Here is a 14,300-nt window from a genome sequence, read left to right on the forward strand (position 1 = left end):
CACATATCCGTCTCCGAAGCTTATGTCCATGTACGATGTATATGCACATATATACAAGTTATGTACTCGTGATCCCATGTATCCAAATATATGTCCCATGTATCCAAATATACATTTGTATATATGAATATACAAATTTCATTTACCCACATGGTATTGTACCATTTACACTATTCTCTTTTTTTTTTTTTTTTGGTCCAGAAACTAAAATTATTTTTATTGGGCCAATTTGCCTGATCCTAAACATTAAACTGAGGGTTTGGTAGCCTGTGTCCGTGAACAACAGCTTTACCAAGAGTGGCAACCATCCGATACCTCCCTTGTCCCTAGCAGTCAGCCGTGACACTGATTGACTTCTTCCTTCCTCGTGTTGTTAGTTCCATAAACGTCTCCCCCTCTGCAGCTTCGACGTCCTTTCCACGCTCTGTGCGAGTCCGACACCATTCTGTCTCCTACAGGTGTTCTTGCTTATTCCCCGGCCGCAGCCTCGTTAACTCGTTAACTGATCCATTCATTGTTGGTGGACATTTAGGGTGCTTCTGATTGCGTGGTTATCTCTGCCATTATAAGCAATGCCACGGTGAACATCCTCATACCTGTTTTTTGCCACATTTTTGCAGTATATCTAAAGGGCCAGCTCTCGGTGCTTTGCCTGTTCTCATTTTGATAGATTTTGCCCTAAAGGCTGGGCCACTCTGCACTTGCACCGGCCAATCTGAGGGTACACCTCCCCGCCCCCCACTCTTGACAACCTTGCACGTGATCAAGCATGAGAGTCTCTGGCCGTCTGATATGTGAATGTTGTCTTGTTTTGATTGGACTTTCATTGTGACAGAGGTTGAGCATCTTTTTGTTAGCTTGCTGGCCATTTCTGTTCATTTTCCTCTCCCTGGAGCCTTTTAAATAATATCTGATTCCATTTTCAAAGATAGAGAGCTTTTCCAGCCAATCTCGCCTTCCATCTTTCTTCTCAGGTCACCCCATCGTTTTCGAGACCCAAACAGTTTGCCCAAAGCTGTCTCCCCTCCCCGCAGCAGAGGCGAGCAAGAGTGTGATGGGCTTGAGGACGGGGTGGAAGGAGAACAGGGAATTTGCCAGAGCCTGGGCGCCTGATATCTCCCCATCATCACTCCGTGCACAGTAGCGAGGGACAGATAAGAACTGCAGCCGGTGGCAGAGATAAGAGGCTTGGACAGCCAGAAGGTTCTGAATCATGCTGCAGAGCCACAGCCAGAGCCAGAGCGAGCTCGGCACCTACCCATCCGTGAGTCTGGGGCTCATGCAGTCCCCGGATGGAAGGGGGGCCCCTTGGAATATGGTGTCCGTGTTGAACTGGCTTACAGCTGAGCTTAGAGCCGGGCAGGCTCTGTGGGACCCTGGCCCTGCCTCTTAGCACCTGTGAGACTGCCTGTCAGTGATGAAACACTTCTGAACCTCAGTTTCCCCACCTGTAAAATGGGGGTGCCGGTAAAAGTACCCCCTCCTTAGGATTAAGTGAACAACACTCGAATGCAGACCCACAGCTGGGTGCCTCTGTTCGCATACGACAAGGAGTGTGAAGCTAGCGGGCTTTGCGTAAGATTTAAGTTTAAAATTTGTTAAAATTGCTTTTATGCTGAGATTACGTTTCTTCTCGATGACCTCAAAATGTCCCTTTTAGAGAAAATGCTGACCAGTTCTATTTATTTTTCTCCCCCAACCTGGCACTTTTTAATATTATCTTTTTTTTTTTCTTGCTTGCTTTTTTTGGGTTTCTGGTTGGTTGATTGTTTGTTTGCTTTTTGGTTGGTTTTAATGATCTTACTTGGCAAAGTAAAAACCTGACAGTTTTATATCAAGCCCCATTTTTTTAAGTGTTACTGGTCCGTGCCAGCATTGGCATATCCCAAGGACAAGGAACAATGAGCTTGTCCACCAAGTCTGGGTAAGCCCTAGCACACGCAAGGATGGAGATGTTCTAGGCACAAGCCCCTTGATCCTCTGAGGTTCCCACTGGGCCATTCGTTGCCCAGAGACAGGAAAGGTCATCACAGAGGGGGTGTCAGGACAGCTAGCCCCACCCACCCCAGAGAGCACCACCTGCCCATGTCTTGCCTGCCAGAAGTTCCTGTCCCGACCTGGCCTTGCATCCGCCCCGCCTCTCAGCCAGATCAGCACGTACCTGTTCTCCAGCCACCTCTCCCCCAACACCAGACCCTGCTGCTCTTTGAACCAGTCATGTGCTCCCAGAGCGGCTCTTCAGGTTCATGCATCCTGGCCTCAGGGCCCACTCATACAGAAATCCAGTCTGTCCTGCTCAGAAGGCTCTGCCTTTTCCCTCCACAAAGCTGCAGTGGGGCTAACTTTAAGAATGGAACGATGCAAAGCATCTGGGGAAGCGTGTAAACTTCCCTGCCTCTGTCACCCCATCCATTTCCACTAATATTTAGTACAGTCCTGGGCCTGGCCAAAAGAGAATGCCCCCACCTTTCTCAGTCACACGAGTCACAGGCAAGGGAGGACGGCAACCTCCCGCATCCCTGACGTCTCCCGGTGGGAGGCCTGGTCACAGCCAGGGTCAAGGACATAGGCGTAGCACCTCCTATCCTTGGGAAAATGCAGGCTCCTTCCTAGGCACCTGAGCAAAAGTCTGGTTGCCTTCGGGAGGGACTTTGCTGTTGACGAGGCCCTTTCTGACTCCCAGGACCTGGCCAGAGGATCCAGAGCTCCCCCTGGTACTCTTCATTCAGGAAGAGGCTGACCTGGCGACTTTGCCCTGCGATCCCATCTGACGGGCACATCCCTGCACCTGCCTGACTCGCTCATTGGCTGTCCCATCTCCCCCCAGGTACATGATCACCAGCCTGGACCGCACCCACGCGGGCTTCTACCGTTGCATCGTGCGTAACCGGATGGGCGCCCTGCTGCAGCGGCAAACCGAGGTCCAGGTGGCCTGTAAGTACAGCGGGCGACTTGGGGCAGGGTGGGGCGCGAAGCAGGAAAGGGCCCGCAGGGTCCTCATCCGCCACCACGCTCTGGGCAGAGCCAGATCCCGACCGCAGCCTCCCACGCTCACTGGGTCCTCGTGGCGGCCCTTCCTGCGTATCCGTGAGCCCTCACTCTACGGTTGACGGAGCTGGCGGGAGCTGGCGAGTCCACACCGCTCAGCAGCACACGTCTGCCGGCTCTGAGTTCAACTCCGTTTACGTGGGACCAGCTGCTGCTTTTTTAAAACGGGCCCTACCACCTGGTTCATGGGCCTCCTCTGGGCTTGGCTGGGCCTCACACGGGGGGGTCTTCATGATGGACCCCCTCTCCGACTACTTACAGTCTTTTTGGCAGACTTCCTGGCGCCCCCCCACCATGACCTTAATCTTTCCCTCCTCCAATTCGCTCAGCCCTGGAGCAGTCACAGCAAGCGGGTCCCATGATCCTCAGGGAGATGCCTCATGGTGGCACCATGACTCTAAGAGGGAGAGGGCAGATGACAAGTCAGGGTTCCTGGAGGAGCCAGGTGAGCAGACGGCAAAGTGGTCGGTCCCTCCAAGCGCCCCCCCCCCGCCCCCAGTCACTGGAAGGACTTTTTCAAATGGTAGAGGAGAGAAGGCAGCTTCAAAAGACCCCAAGGGCATCTCAGGGACCAGGGCCCCGGAAGCACCAACCAACACCCTCCCCCTGAGACTCGGTGTCACCTTCCCAGTCCTGCCCACCCATCCTAAAATAGCTGCTGTATGCCAGAAATGAGCCTCATTATGGGCTGTTTTCTTTCTGGGCTCTTCCAGGGGCAGAGGTCCAAGGTTGCACAGTGGGACATGGGAATATGGAAAGCTTTAGTCGGCCTTGAAATTTAAAAAAAAAAAAAAAAAGGCCACCTTCTCATCCAGAGCCTACAGGGGCTCGCCTCTGAATTAGCACAGGAGAGAGCTGGCTACTTGAACAGAAGTAGGGGAGAGAAATCTAAAAGGAAAACCTCAAGCGAGGCAAAGAGTGTTGATAATAATTATGGAAAACAACCGTAATCAGAAGTGGAGGACGGATTGTCTCCATAAATCAGCACTAAAGGCAACTCAGCTCACTCAGAGGAGTGGAAAAGCCCTGAATTAAAATGATGGATCAGGGCACTGTCAGCGGCTGGCGGGCTCCCGGGGAGCTTGATTTAGCCAGTGCTTGGATCCCGCAGGACAGGGGCAGGGCCGTGAGCCAGCCTCCAGACAGATGCGTGTGCACGTGTGGGCCCGTGTGCGTGCAAATGCATGTGCCTGAGTGTGGGCTCATGCATGAGGGTGCACATGTGTGTGTCTGCACTGGTCTGCTTCTTTGCCCCCCGCCCCGCCGCCGTGTGTGGGTGAGAACGTGTGTGCAAGTGTGTGCACATGCATGTATCCATGTGTGTGTGTGTGTGTGTGTGTGTGTGTGTGTGTGTGCATGGCATACACTGTTCTGGCCAGAGGCAGAGCAGTGAGCTGGCACCTGCACCCTCCAGTCAGCCCAGCCTCCGCCCCTCCACTGCCCCCCACGGGGGGATCCCTGTCCTCTCAAAGCCAAGTGTCACCCTGGGCTTCAGGAGCCCCCACAGTTGCCCCCCCAGGCTACACAGCGCTGCTCCCTGGCTGTGCCTGGGTGGCTACAGGTGGTCCCTGGCAGAGAGCAAGGGGTACCTGGAAGGGGCTGAAGCACCGGATGGAGTGGGGAGGCCTGGGTCCACCCTCTTCCTGGCCACCAGCTGCGGCTCCCGGGGCCAGCCCTGAGAGCCCGCCCCTCAAACTGCGCCCAACCGCTCTGTTTCATAGCGTCGTAAAGTAGAAACCACTGTCTGCAGCCCTCTGGGACCTAAAGCCAGGGGGGTCAGGTGAGCCCTGGGAGCTCCACGTGGCAGCTGAGAAAACCACCCCTCCTCACAAGTTAAGGAAGGCTTCACCCAACCGTGGTGGCCACGGCGGGACGGAGAAGGGAAACCCACCTCTCGTCCCCTCCCTTGCTGGACACGCTTGTCTCTTGGGGAGCTGGGGCCGGGGAGAGGGGTCTCACTCTTGCTCTTTAGTTCTGGAAGTTGAAGAATCTGCTGTCCAACCTGTCCCCTCCTCAAGACACCTTCCAGGACCCGGGTGCGGGGGAAGGTGAGACCTGGCGAAACCAGCCCCACCCACAACCTCGCTCTGTCCCGCCTGTTGCCGAGCTGGGCCGCGCCCCCTTTTCTCTCCGTCCTTATCCCACAGTCTGCAGGGTAGCGCCCCCACCCCCACTGCACGGATGAGAAAAGCAAGGCTGGCGGGGGCAGGGGGGGCATGAGGTGACCGCCTGCGTCACACGGTGAGGAAGTACCAGAGAAGGACTTGAACCCGCGGCTGCCTGATTCTGAAACACTCCCCTCACCACACTGCCACCTGAGGTCAGGAGAAAAGTCAAAATGGGGTGGGGGTGGGAAGGGGGGGGATCACCTGCTAAGCTCAAGGTTCAAATGGAATCACATGGATGCCCTGGAGTGTCATGTCCCGTGTCCAGACAGCCCCGCAAATAGGTGCTGTGTCCACCCAGGATGGACGCCGTCTCACACGGGGTGGGGGCCACACGCTCTTGGCTGTCAGCAGCGGCCAGCGTGAAAATGCTTGTAAGTAAATCCCGGGTTCTTCTGTGCCTAAAACACGGCCATGCCGTGGGGACGGGGATCAGCAGGTGTGGCTTCCAGCCCCAGCCTCCGCCCTGAGTGCCTTAGGGCTCTGGGCACCTGGTGTAGGTGCACAGGGGGGCGCACAGGGGCAGATAGAGGAGGACGTGTGGCCTCTGTCCCCCTGGAAAGGTGAGCACGTGCCCCAAGACCCCTTAGAACAATCACAGACACGGGGTCAAGCTCACGTCCCGAAGGAGATGCTAAGGGAGGTACAGCGGGGCCTCCGCAAGGATCCCTCCTCCGGTGTGGCTGTGCATGCGTCTTTCCTCCGTGGGTTCCCAGGACAAGTCTGAGAGGCAGGGGGGCAGGAAGGCGTGTTACGAGCCCCATCTCGAGATGAGGCAACTGAGGCTCAGAGGAGGTAGGAGACAGCCCAGGGGCCCGCAGCCAGCCTTTCTACCTCCCACCTTTCCTTGCCTCGCCTACCGCCACACTGTAGGGTAGAGCCACGAACCCCCAGTTCAAATCCAGGCTCACTTCTCCCTGGCTGTGTGACCTTGGGCAAGTTACCTCACTTCTCTGTGCCTTTGCTTCCTCTTTCCTGGGTGTGAAAATGGAAGCTAATATTAGTGCCTATCTTGTCCGGCTGTCACACAGCGCCCCGCCCACGGGGTCGAGAAGCCTTTCTCCTGTCCATACGGCCAACCAGGGAGGGTGTCCGGGAATAAGCATTTGCAGACGTTTCTCACTCTGGCCACCTCCACAGGCATACTCCTAGCCACCGCATCTGCTCCCCGAGCTGGGGCCAGGGCAAGGCAAGTGAGGTATGGAGGCCGCACAATTCAAGGCGGTGCTCCCTCCCCGGTACTCACTGTGCACCTGCAGGGTGCTGAGAGCGGTGCCTCCTTACATCTTCCACCTGGCCTACCCAGTCCATCTAAGGATGGGTGGGGAATGGCTGCTTTTCTAGATGCCTCTGTCTCCCCTTGCGAAGGTTTCTGCCTCCCAGGGCGGAGGGCTTTGACCCGTCGGGTGATGCTGCCTTTGGAGGCTCCTTCCAGGGCTGGGTCCAATGGGACCCCCCTCTAGCCCCCACCCACCCTTCCCAAAGAGGGACTGTGAACCGGGTTCTAACGAGAAATGAATAAGGCAGCTGTGCTAACAACTAAGGATAATGGCCAAGTCGTTACCAAAAGATTCTTTACGTGTTTTTAATTACAGCAATTAAGAGGAAGTCAATAAAACATCCACCCCCTCCCCAGCTCCCTTTCTGCCGGCACCCCCACCACCACCACCACCCCCATTAGTCTCTTCTTTGTTGTTTTTTTTTTAAGTTGCCATAAATTTCTGGCTTGCGGCAAGCTGGCTGAATGGCAGAGGGGGATAGGAGAGCCTTCCTGGGTCAAGAAGCCTTCCTGGCCGTCCACATCCACGTCCTGAGGCCACCTCTGTGTTCTCCTCACCTGGGCCACATCCCTGGTTCCTCCCCCGCCCTCATCCCTGGTCTGACGGAAGCCCCAGCCCCAGCAACAAGCCCACCCCCAGGCCACAGGGCCAAGGGCCTTAGCCCGTCTGGAAGCCAGGCCTGCAGCCACCTGTGTAAGACGGGACATGAGGGAATCAAGCCTGTTCTTGGGGTTGATCGAGCCCCAAATGACACCAGTGGGCCTGTTTTTCCTAATTCTTAACGTGAGTTTGACCACTGAATATGGAGTATTTAGGGGCCGTGCTACAGTTCGAGATAACTACAGCACCCGTCTTGCTGACCGTTTAATTCGCTCGTGCGACAATTATTGCTTTACGCCCAGTGCATGCTGAGCTCTATTCTAGGCAGTGAGGACGTAGGGGACAAAACTGGGACACATGTTCCTGCCCTCAGGAAAGTAGTAGGGCGCCATAAAAGTCAAAAGGTGAATATACGATAGAATAGAGGATGTAGAAAGCCCATGAAGAAAACTAAAGTATTCTAGAGAAAAGTGAAGTCAAGGAAGAGTGATGGACGCTGGGGCAGAGGACTTGTTTGCTTTAGTGGCTGAGAGCGGCCATCTGGGGAGGTGGCATTGAGCAGAGTCTCAAAGGAAGCAAGGAGGGGAGTCACACAGAGGGTTAAGGTGTTTGCAGGCCAGGGAGCAGCAAGTGCAAAGGCCCTGGGGTAGGTTTGGGTGTCTGAGGCCAGGGTAGCTGAAGCAGAGTGAGGGAAGGAGAGGGTGGAAGGCGATGTAGCCGAGGAGGTGGGGCATCAGGGACAGATGGCGGCCTCCAAGATGTGAGTGGCACTTGTGATGTTACTTGCGGTGCCACGGAAGCATGCGTGGTTGGGGGGAAGAGGTACGATGCGGCCTGGTTGGAAGGAGGAGCATTGTTTTCATAATAAACAGACAAAACCACAATGAGATACCATCTCGTGTCCACCCGATCGGCCACACCAAGGTGGCCAGCGAGACCAAGAGTGGCCAGAAACTCCCATCCGGGCCGGCGGGGGTGGGAGGCGGGAAATTGGTGCAGATTGGCAAGCAGTGTGGCATCATCTCGTAAAATTCGTGCGCGCGCGCCCTACAGCCCAGCGGTCCCACTTGGAGGCACATGCTCTAGAGATGCTCTGAGCCCCGCGTGCCGGAAGATCCATGTAACGCTGTTTATAGCCGGGCAGCAAAGCGCTGAAAACAGAGTCAGCCAGCAGCTGCACTGTGCTCCCTCCACACATGGATGTCCATGCGGCCATGGCGATGACTCAGCTGAGTGCTAGCGCATAGACAGAGCTCCAAAAAAAAAAAAAAAAAATGCACACACACACACACACACACACACACACCCACGCACACACACACATCACAGTAGGCGACCTATAAAAATAATCCCAGGTATAAAGGGACTGAAACCAAACTACCCTAACCGAACGTTGTTCAGGGAATCATCTCCGTCTGGTGATGCTTGGGGGGAAGGCAATGCAGGGTTAACACAACATTCGGGGTGCAGTTACCTCTGGAGAGGGAGGGGGCGTGACTGGGGGGGGGACACCGTGGGGGTGTGGCGAGGTTTGTTAGTGTTCTGTTCCCTAAGCTGGGTTGGGGGGTATGTGAGTGTTTGTTCTGTTCTTCTTTAAAGTATCCATATAATTGGGGCGCCTGGGTGGCTGAGTCGGTTGAGCGTCCAACTTTGGCTCAGGTCATGATCTCGCGGTCTGTGAGTTCGAGCCCCGCATCGGGCTCTGTGCGGACAGCTCAGAACCTGGAGCCTGCTTCGGATTCTGTCTCTCTCTCTCTCTCTCTCTCTCTGCGCTCTCCTGCTCACGCGCTGTCTCTCTCTCAAAAATAAACATTAAAAATTAAAAAAAAAATAAAAATAAAGCATCCATATAATCATAATCGCTCTTCTGTACGTGTGACATATTTCGTGATTTTAAAAAAAGTGTTTTAGAAATAAGAAAAAGCAATGACTTTATTCTGGAGTGGAGTGCATACTTCACAAGACCTTTTAAGCGGTAACAAAGACATCAGGAGTTTTTAGGCCACCTCCAGCTGTGCCCCAGGCTTACACTTCTTTGCTCGCAGGGGAATTTGTTGGGAAAGGTGGATCAGCGCCACGGACGTAACATGGGGTGTTAACGAGCGTGTACCTCGGAGGGGAAGTGCCCAAAACCCTTATCTGTTTCTGCCTTGATGTGCATGCTCTTTCCCAGGGGTTCCTGGGTCCCCAGGCTCTGCCAGCACGGGGCCTCCTTCCTTCTAGCCTTTCTGTGGCACGGGGCGGCTGAGTGGATGCCCCCTTGGCCCTTTGCTGCTGCTGTTTCGTATGCGTAGGCTGTGCCCTGGGGCCGGTGAGCAGAGCTGGAAGCCTGTGGAGTGGAGAGAGTGGGAGGGTGCTGGGGGCCTGAGAGCCACGGGAGGCAGGGAGCTTGTGGGATGGAAACGTGGAGAAGAGCATCAGCTGCAGAATTTGGACCCAAACCAGCTGTGCCCTTCCTTCCATCCCTCTCGAAGTGCATTCACGCACGCCTGAATGCGCGTGTCCGGCCATCCACCCTCCCGCCCTCCTTCTGTCCATCCGACCGTTCCTCCCTTTCTCCATCCGTCCCCTCCTCCCTCCATCCGTCCGCCTCTTCCTCCCTCCCTCCATCCATTCATCCATCCCACAGTAGGGGCTCAGCCAGAGCCATTGCATGATGCCATTAGGTGAGTTTAGAGAGAAAAAACAGTGTGCAGAGCACAGGTACCTCGTAGGGACTTGCTTATGAACACCGCTGCCTCGTGAAGCCCACGGTATAGCAGGGAGAGAGAAAGAATGTGCACGAAGCATGTTAATGGAGGGGACGAGTCATGGAAGAAGCAGAGTGGAAATGCAGAAGGGGGGCCAGGTTTGAATGCTGGCCCGGCCCTGCCCTGACTGCTTGACGTGGGATAAGCCACTCTGTCTCCATGAGCTTTAATTTCCTCACTGACGAAATGGAGCTAATAAAACTGAAGAGAGGAGAAAGAAACACTATTACCATGAAATTGCTTGAAATTGTTCAAATATATCTTCGGAGTTCCGTGCAAAGTTTTTTAAATAGATAAAATTATGGTGAGAACGGAAATCGATGTGATTTATTGATGCAATTTTTTTATAGACAGAGCCAAGTAATGGAAATTAATAAACAACTTAAAATGTGTATTTATTAGAGTCGAGCTGACCGTGGCAGCATGAGGATGACGCGAAGGTGAAGTCCACTTAGGAAGGACACTGACACAGGGCCAGCATTCAGCGGTCTTTGCTCTTCAGTTGTGTTAGGTGGCTTAGGGTAATCTTTGTTGAAGAGGTAGATATTTAAACTAAACTGTGAAAAATGTGGACGATTCTAGTATTTTAATACTGTAAATATGAGGTATAATTTTTAGCACTTTAATCTACTCTCCCAGTTGCTATGGCTGTGTAACGAATTGCCCTCAATCATAACGGTGTCCGGCAATCGTCTAGTATACTCACCGAGTGCGTGAGCCTTGGATCCAGATGGACATGGTGGGGGTGGCTTGTCTCTGCTCTGTATGAGTGAGGTCTCCGCTGGGAGACTTATTTAAAGGCTGGGACCTTGTCTGGCCACTGTTGGTGCTATCATCTGGGGGCTTCATTTCCTCCATCTATGGGCCCTTCTCATGTCCAAGTGGGCCAGATTGAGCTTTCTTACAACATGGCGGCTGGATCCCAAGTAGGAGTGTCCGGACAGAGAGGGAGATCTAGATGGAAGCTGCATCCTTTTGATGACCTGGCCTTGGATGTCGTACATCATTATTTCCAGCACATTCGTGAGAAGAGTATGTTGAATGGGAGATAAATATTGATGCCGCCATCTTTGGAAGGATACACCCAAGGGTTGCCTGGGTGACTCAGTCACTTAAGCTTTTGACTCTTGATTTTGGCTCAGGTCATGATCTCACGGTTCATGAGATCAAGCCCCACATTGGGCTCCGTGCTGACAGCACAGAGCCTGCTTGGGATTCTCTCCCTCTCTCTCTTCCCCTCCCCTGATGACACACACATGCTCGCTCGCTCTCAAAATAAATACACTTTAAAAAATAAGAAGAAAGATCCATCCTGACACATACATGTGGTATCTCATGTAATCCTGACTATAACCTATGAGGAAGGTACTCTTCACAGCTCCATTTTTCAAAAGAGGAAATTAAAGCTCAGCGAGGTCAAAATTTTGCCCAAAGTCATGCCTAATAAATAACAGAAGTAGAATTTGAACTCAAATCTCAGTGACTCCAAAGCCATTACCGGTGCATTTACCGCCTGCCAAATTTAGAACAAGGATGCCGACAGCACCTTCTATTTGCCGAGATACTTCATTGGCTGGATCTCTCTGAGATGCTGTTGAATCATGGCGCCTTGGTGAATCACGGCTTGTTCTGGTGGCTTTCTAGGCAGGGGCCCCGCACAAGGACAGGCCTGAGATGAGAAGCAGGGTGTAAATAATCCAGTGTGGCAGGACGGCAGTGACGTGGTTACCACGGAAAGGTTGGTTGGGGTCAGATTAGGAGGGACCTCGAAACCGAGCGAGGGAATTTAGACTTTCCTGGGGGGTCATGAGGAGATGCCGAAGGTTCTGAGCAAGTCAGTGATATGGCCAGAAAAAGCAAATAGGAAGAGTGTGGGAGATGGTTGGGTGTGGGGAGCCTCCGGGGAGCACGTGGGGTGGGGGGCTCAGCACAGCTGGAGTAACGGGGTGGGCTTGGTGGTGGGCCTGCGGGAATTGGGGAAAACACTTGGATGGACATTCCTGAGGAAGAGTCGTAGGACTCTGTGGGGACAGGGAAGTGAATGAAGCACCATGAAAGCCTCCAGGGATCTGAAAACCCAGGTGGTCTGGGCAGGTGCAGGTGGGATGCTATTCACAGAACTGAGATAACAGGAAGGTAAGATGTGCCAACATTTTCGGTGGGAAATCGAGTGTTGGGTGCTGGGGCTCGGGGAAGAGCCAGAGCAGATGTGAGAGTCTTTGCAGTGAGGCTGTGGGCAAAGCCATGAGCTTCGGCGAGGCCTCCAAGGGGGCAGTGTGGCCGAGAAGAGAACCGAACCCAGGACTTTGGGAAAGGAGAGCACAGGCCTGTGGTTCTCAAACTTCGAGGTACAGCGGTGTCCTCAGGAGAGCGAACCAAGAACTCGGAGATACAGGTGCATTGAAGCAGGGCCTCTCCGTGCCCCGGGGAGGAGCGGAGGAGGGGAAGAGATCGGTGGGCTGCCCGAGTTCCCAGGGGGTGCTGAGACCCACCAAAGTGTAAGAGCGGCTGGCTTGAGCCCAGACTGGTAGTTCTCAACCTTGGCTCACGTTGGAGCTACGGGAACAGCTTTAGAAATATCCACATCCAGGGGCGCCTGGGTGGCTCAGTTGGTTGAGCATCTGACTTCGGCTCAGGTCATGATCTCACTGCTCATGGGTTCGAGCCCCGCATCGGGCTCTGTGCTGACATCTCGGAGCCTGGAGCCTGCTTCAAATTCTGTTTCCATCTCTCTGTCCCTCTCCTGCTCGTTCTCTCTCTCTCTCTCTCAAATATAAAATAAAACATCTAACAAAATATTTAGAAATACCCACGTCCCACCACCCCCAAAGGTTCTGACCTCGGGGAACATTCGAAGCCCCTCAGGGCTTTCTGAGGTTTAGCCAGGCTGCCAGACTCCCAGTTGAAGGAGAGGGAGAAGAGGCAGGGGTATTCGAGGGCTTGAGAAATAACAGTCAAAGCCGCACGAGACCAGGTGCATGGGATGTGGCCCCCTTGGTCAGGGAGGGGGCAGCGGGCAGTGGGGACATGCAGGGTAAGTTTTCGGTGACCTGAACCTGATTGCACATGGGAGTTCCGATGGCCAGCTCACACCGAGCAAGTTCTTGAACTGGCATCAGCACTTTTTTTTTTCTAAACTCTAGGTGATTCTAACTGGCACGTGGCCAAGTTGAGGACAGTGATGCTTCTCGCACTTGAATATGGACACACTTCACCGGGAGTCTGGTTACGATTCAGGCTCTGATTCAGTGGGTCTGGGGTGGGACCCGAGACCCTGCATTTCTAACACCACGCGGGTGGTGCCCATGCTGCTGGCCCACAGGCCACACTTTGAGTAGCGAGGATGTCCGTCAATGTTCAAATGTCATGACTTTCCGCACAAACACCGCTTCCCGTACCCCACTGTAACCCTCGGCTGCTAGAATCAAACCCCACCCCGACTTCAGCAGGCAGGTGGGCGACCAGAAGTCTCCTGCCTGCATGTTCCCTTCCCCTCCTGGCTGACATATCGGAGCTGGGATAAGTGTTCCCCTCCGTATCTGCCAGCGGGGTAGGCATGTTTTTAAAAGAGCAATATGGTGTTTCCATTCGCACATCCATGCGGCTTCGTACACTTCCCACCCGAGGCAGAGGAGGGAAATCATCTCCATACTCGATTATGAGCATCCAAGACCCCACCCTCTCCAGCATCCCCAACCTTCCCTCCCCCAAGAGCGTAGGCAACCAGCCCCAGGATGCGCCCTTCAGCCCACCCTGGAACCCCGGGGCAGCTCTGCCTGACTCCGGTCTCTGAGGTCTGAGTTCAAATCCTGGCTCTGCCCCTTCCTAGCCGCGTGCCCTCAGACAAGTTAAGGAACCTCTCTGAGCCTGTTTTGGGCGGTTTCCTCCTCTGCAAAATCTGTGAAATAATGACCAACCTCTCGTGGTGGCTCGATGCATCGGTCGATTCGTGGATATGTGGATATAAACCCCCAAAGCACAAAGCAGGGCGTGTCATAATGATGGGGTTAGAGGGTGGGGTGACGGGGTCATGGGGGTGGTCTGAGCACGGGGCAGGGGTGGGGGGGAGGGGGCTCCTTCCCCGCCGACACCTGCTGCCACCACTCCCGGCCTGGGAGCCAGATGAGCGGACCCTCACACGTGCTCTTTCGTCCCACAGACATGGGGAGCTTTGAGGAAGGCGAGAAGTACCAGAGTGTCTCCCACGGAGAAGCCGCCGTCATCCGCGCCCCACGCATCGCCAGCTTCCCGCGGCCACAGGTGACCTGGTTCCGGGACGGCCGCAAGATCCCGCCCAGCAGCCGCATGTGAGGCCCTGCTCCGGGGAGGGGGATGCAGGGGGCTCACCCTGGGAGAAGGGCTTGGGGACCTCCCGGATGATGACAAGAGAAGGGCGGCTTATGAGGAGGGGCTCTCTGGGAGCACTCGTGTGGAGCCTTGGGGGCACGACGGCGCAG

The 14,300-nt window shown here is 54.5% G+C and overlaps 1 protein-coding gene across 2 annotated transcripts in view; it reads left to right on the plus strand.

The window, feature by feature from the left end:
* SDK2 (sidekick cell adhesion molecule 2) overlaps window positions 1–14,300 on the plus strand; it is a 264,995-nt gene that overhangs the window by 152,014 nt on the left and 98,681 nt on the right. For both annotated transcript variants that reach the window (XM_053893046.1, XM_053893047.1), the window contains exons 3-4: window positions 2,828–2,934; window positions 14,003–14,150. In XM_053893046.1, coding sequence (XP_053749021.1) covers window positions 2,828–2,934; window positions 14,003–14,150 — 255 coding nt within the window. The remainder of the gene's footprint in view (window positions 1–2,827; window positions 2,935–14,002; window positions 14,151–14,300) is intronic.

The sequence above is a fragment of the Panthera pardus genome, unplaced genomic scaffold, assembly GCF_024362965.1.
Source record: "Panthera pardus isolate Hobbes unplaced genomic scaffold, ASM2436296v1 HiC_scaffold_3, whole genome shotgun sequence".
In the NCBI taxonomy this organism is placed as follows: domain Eukaryota; kingdom Metazoa; phylum Chordata; class Mammalia; order Carnivora; family Felidae; genus Panthera; species Panthera pardus.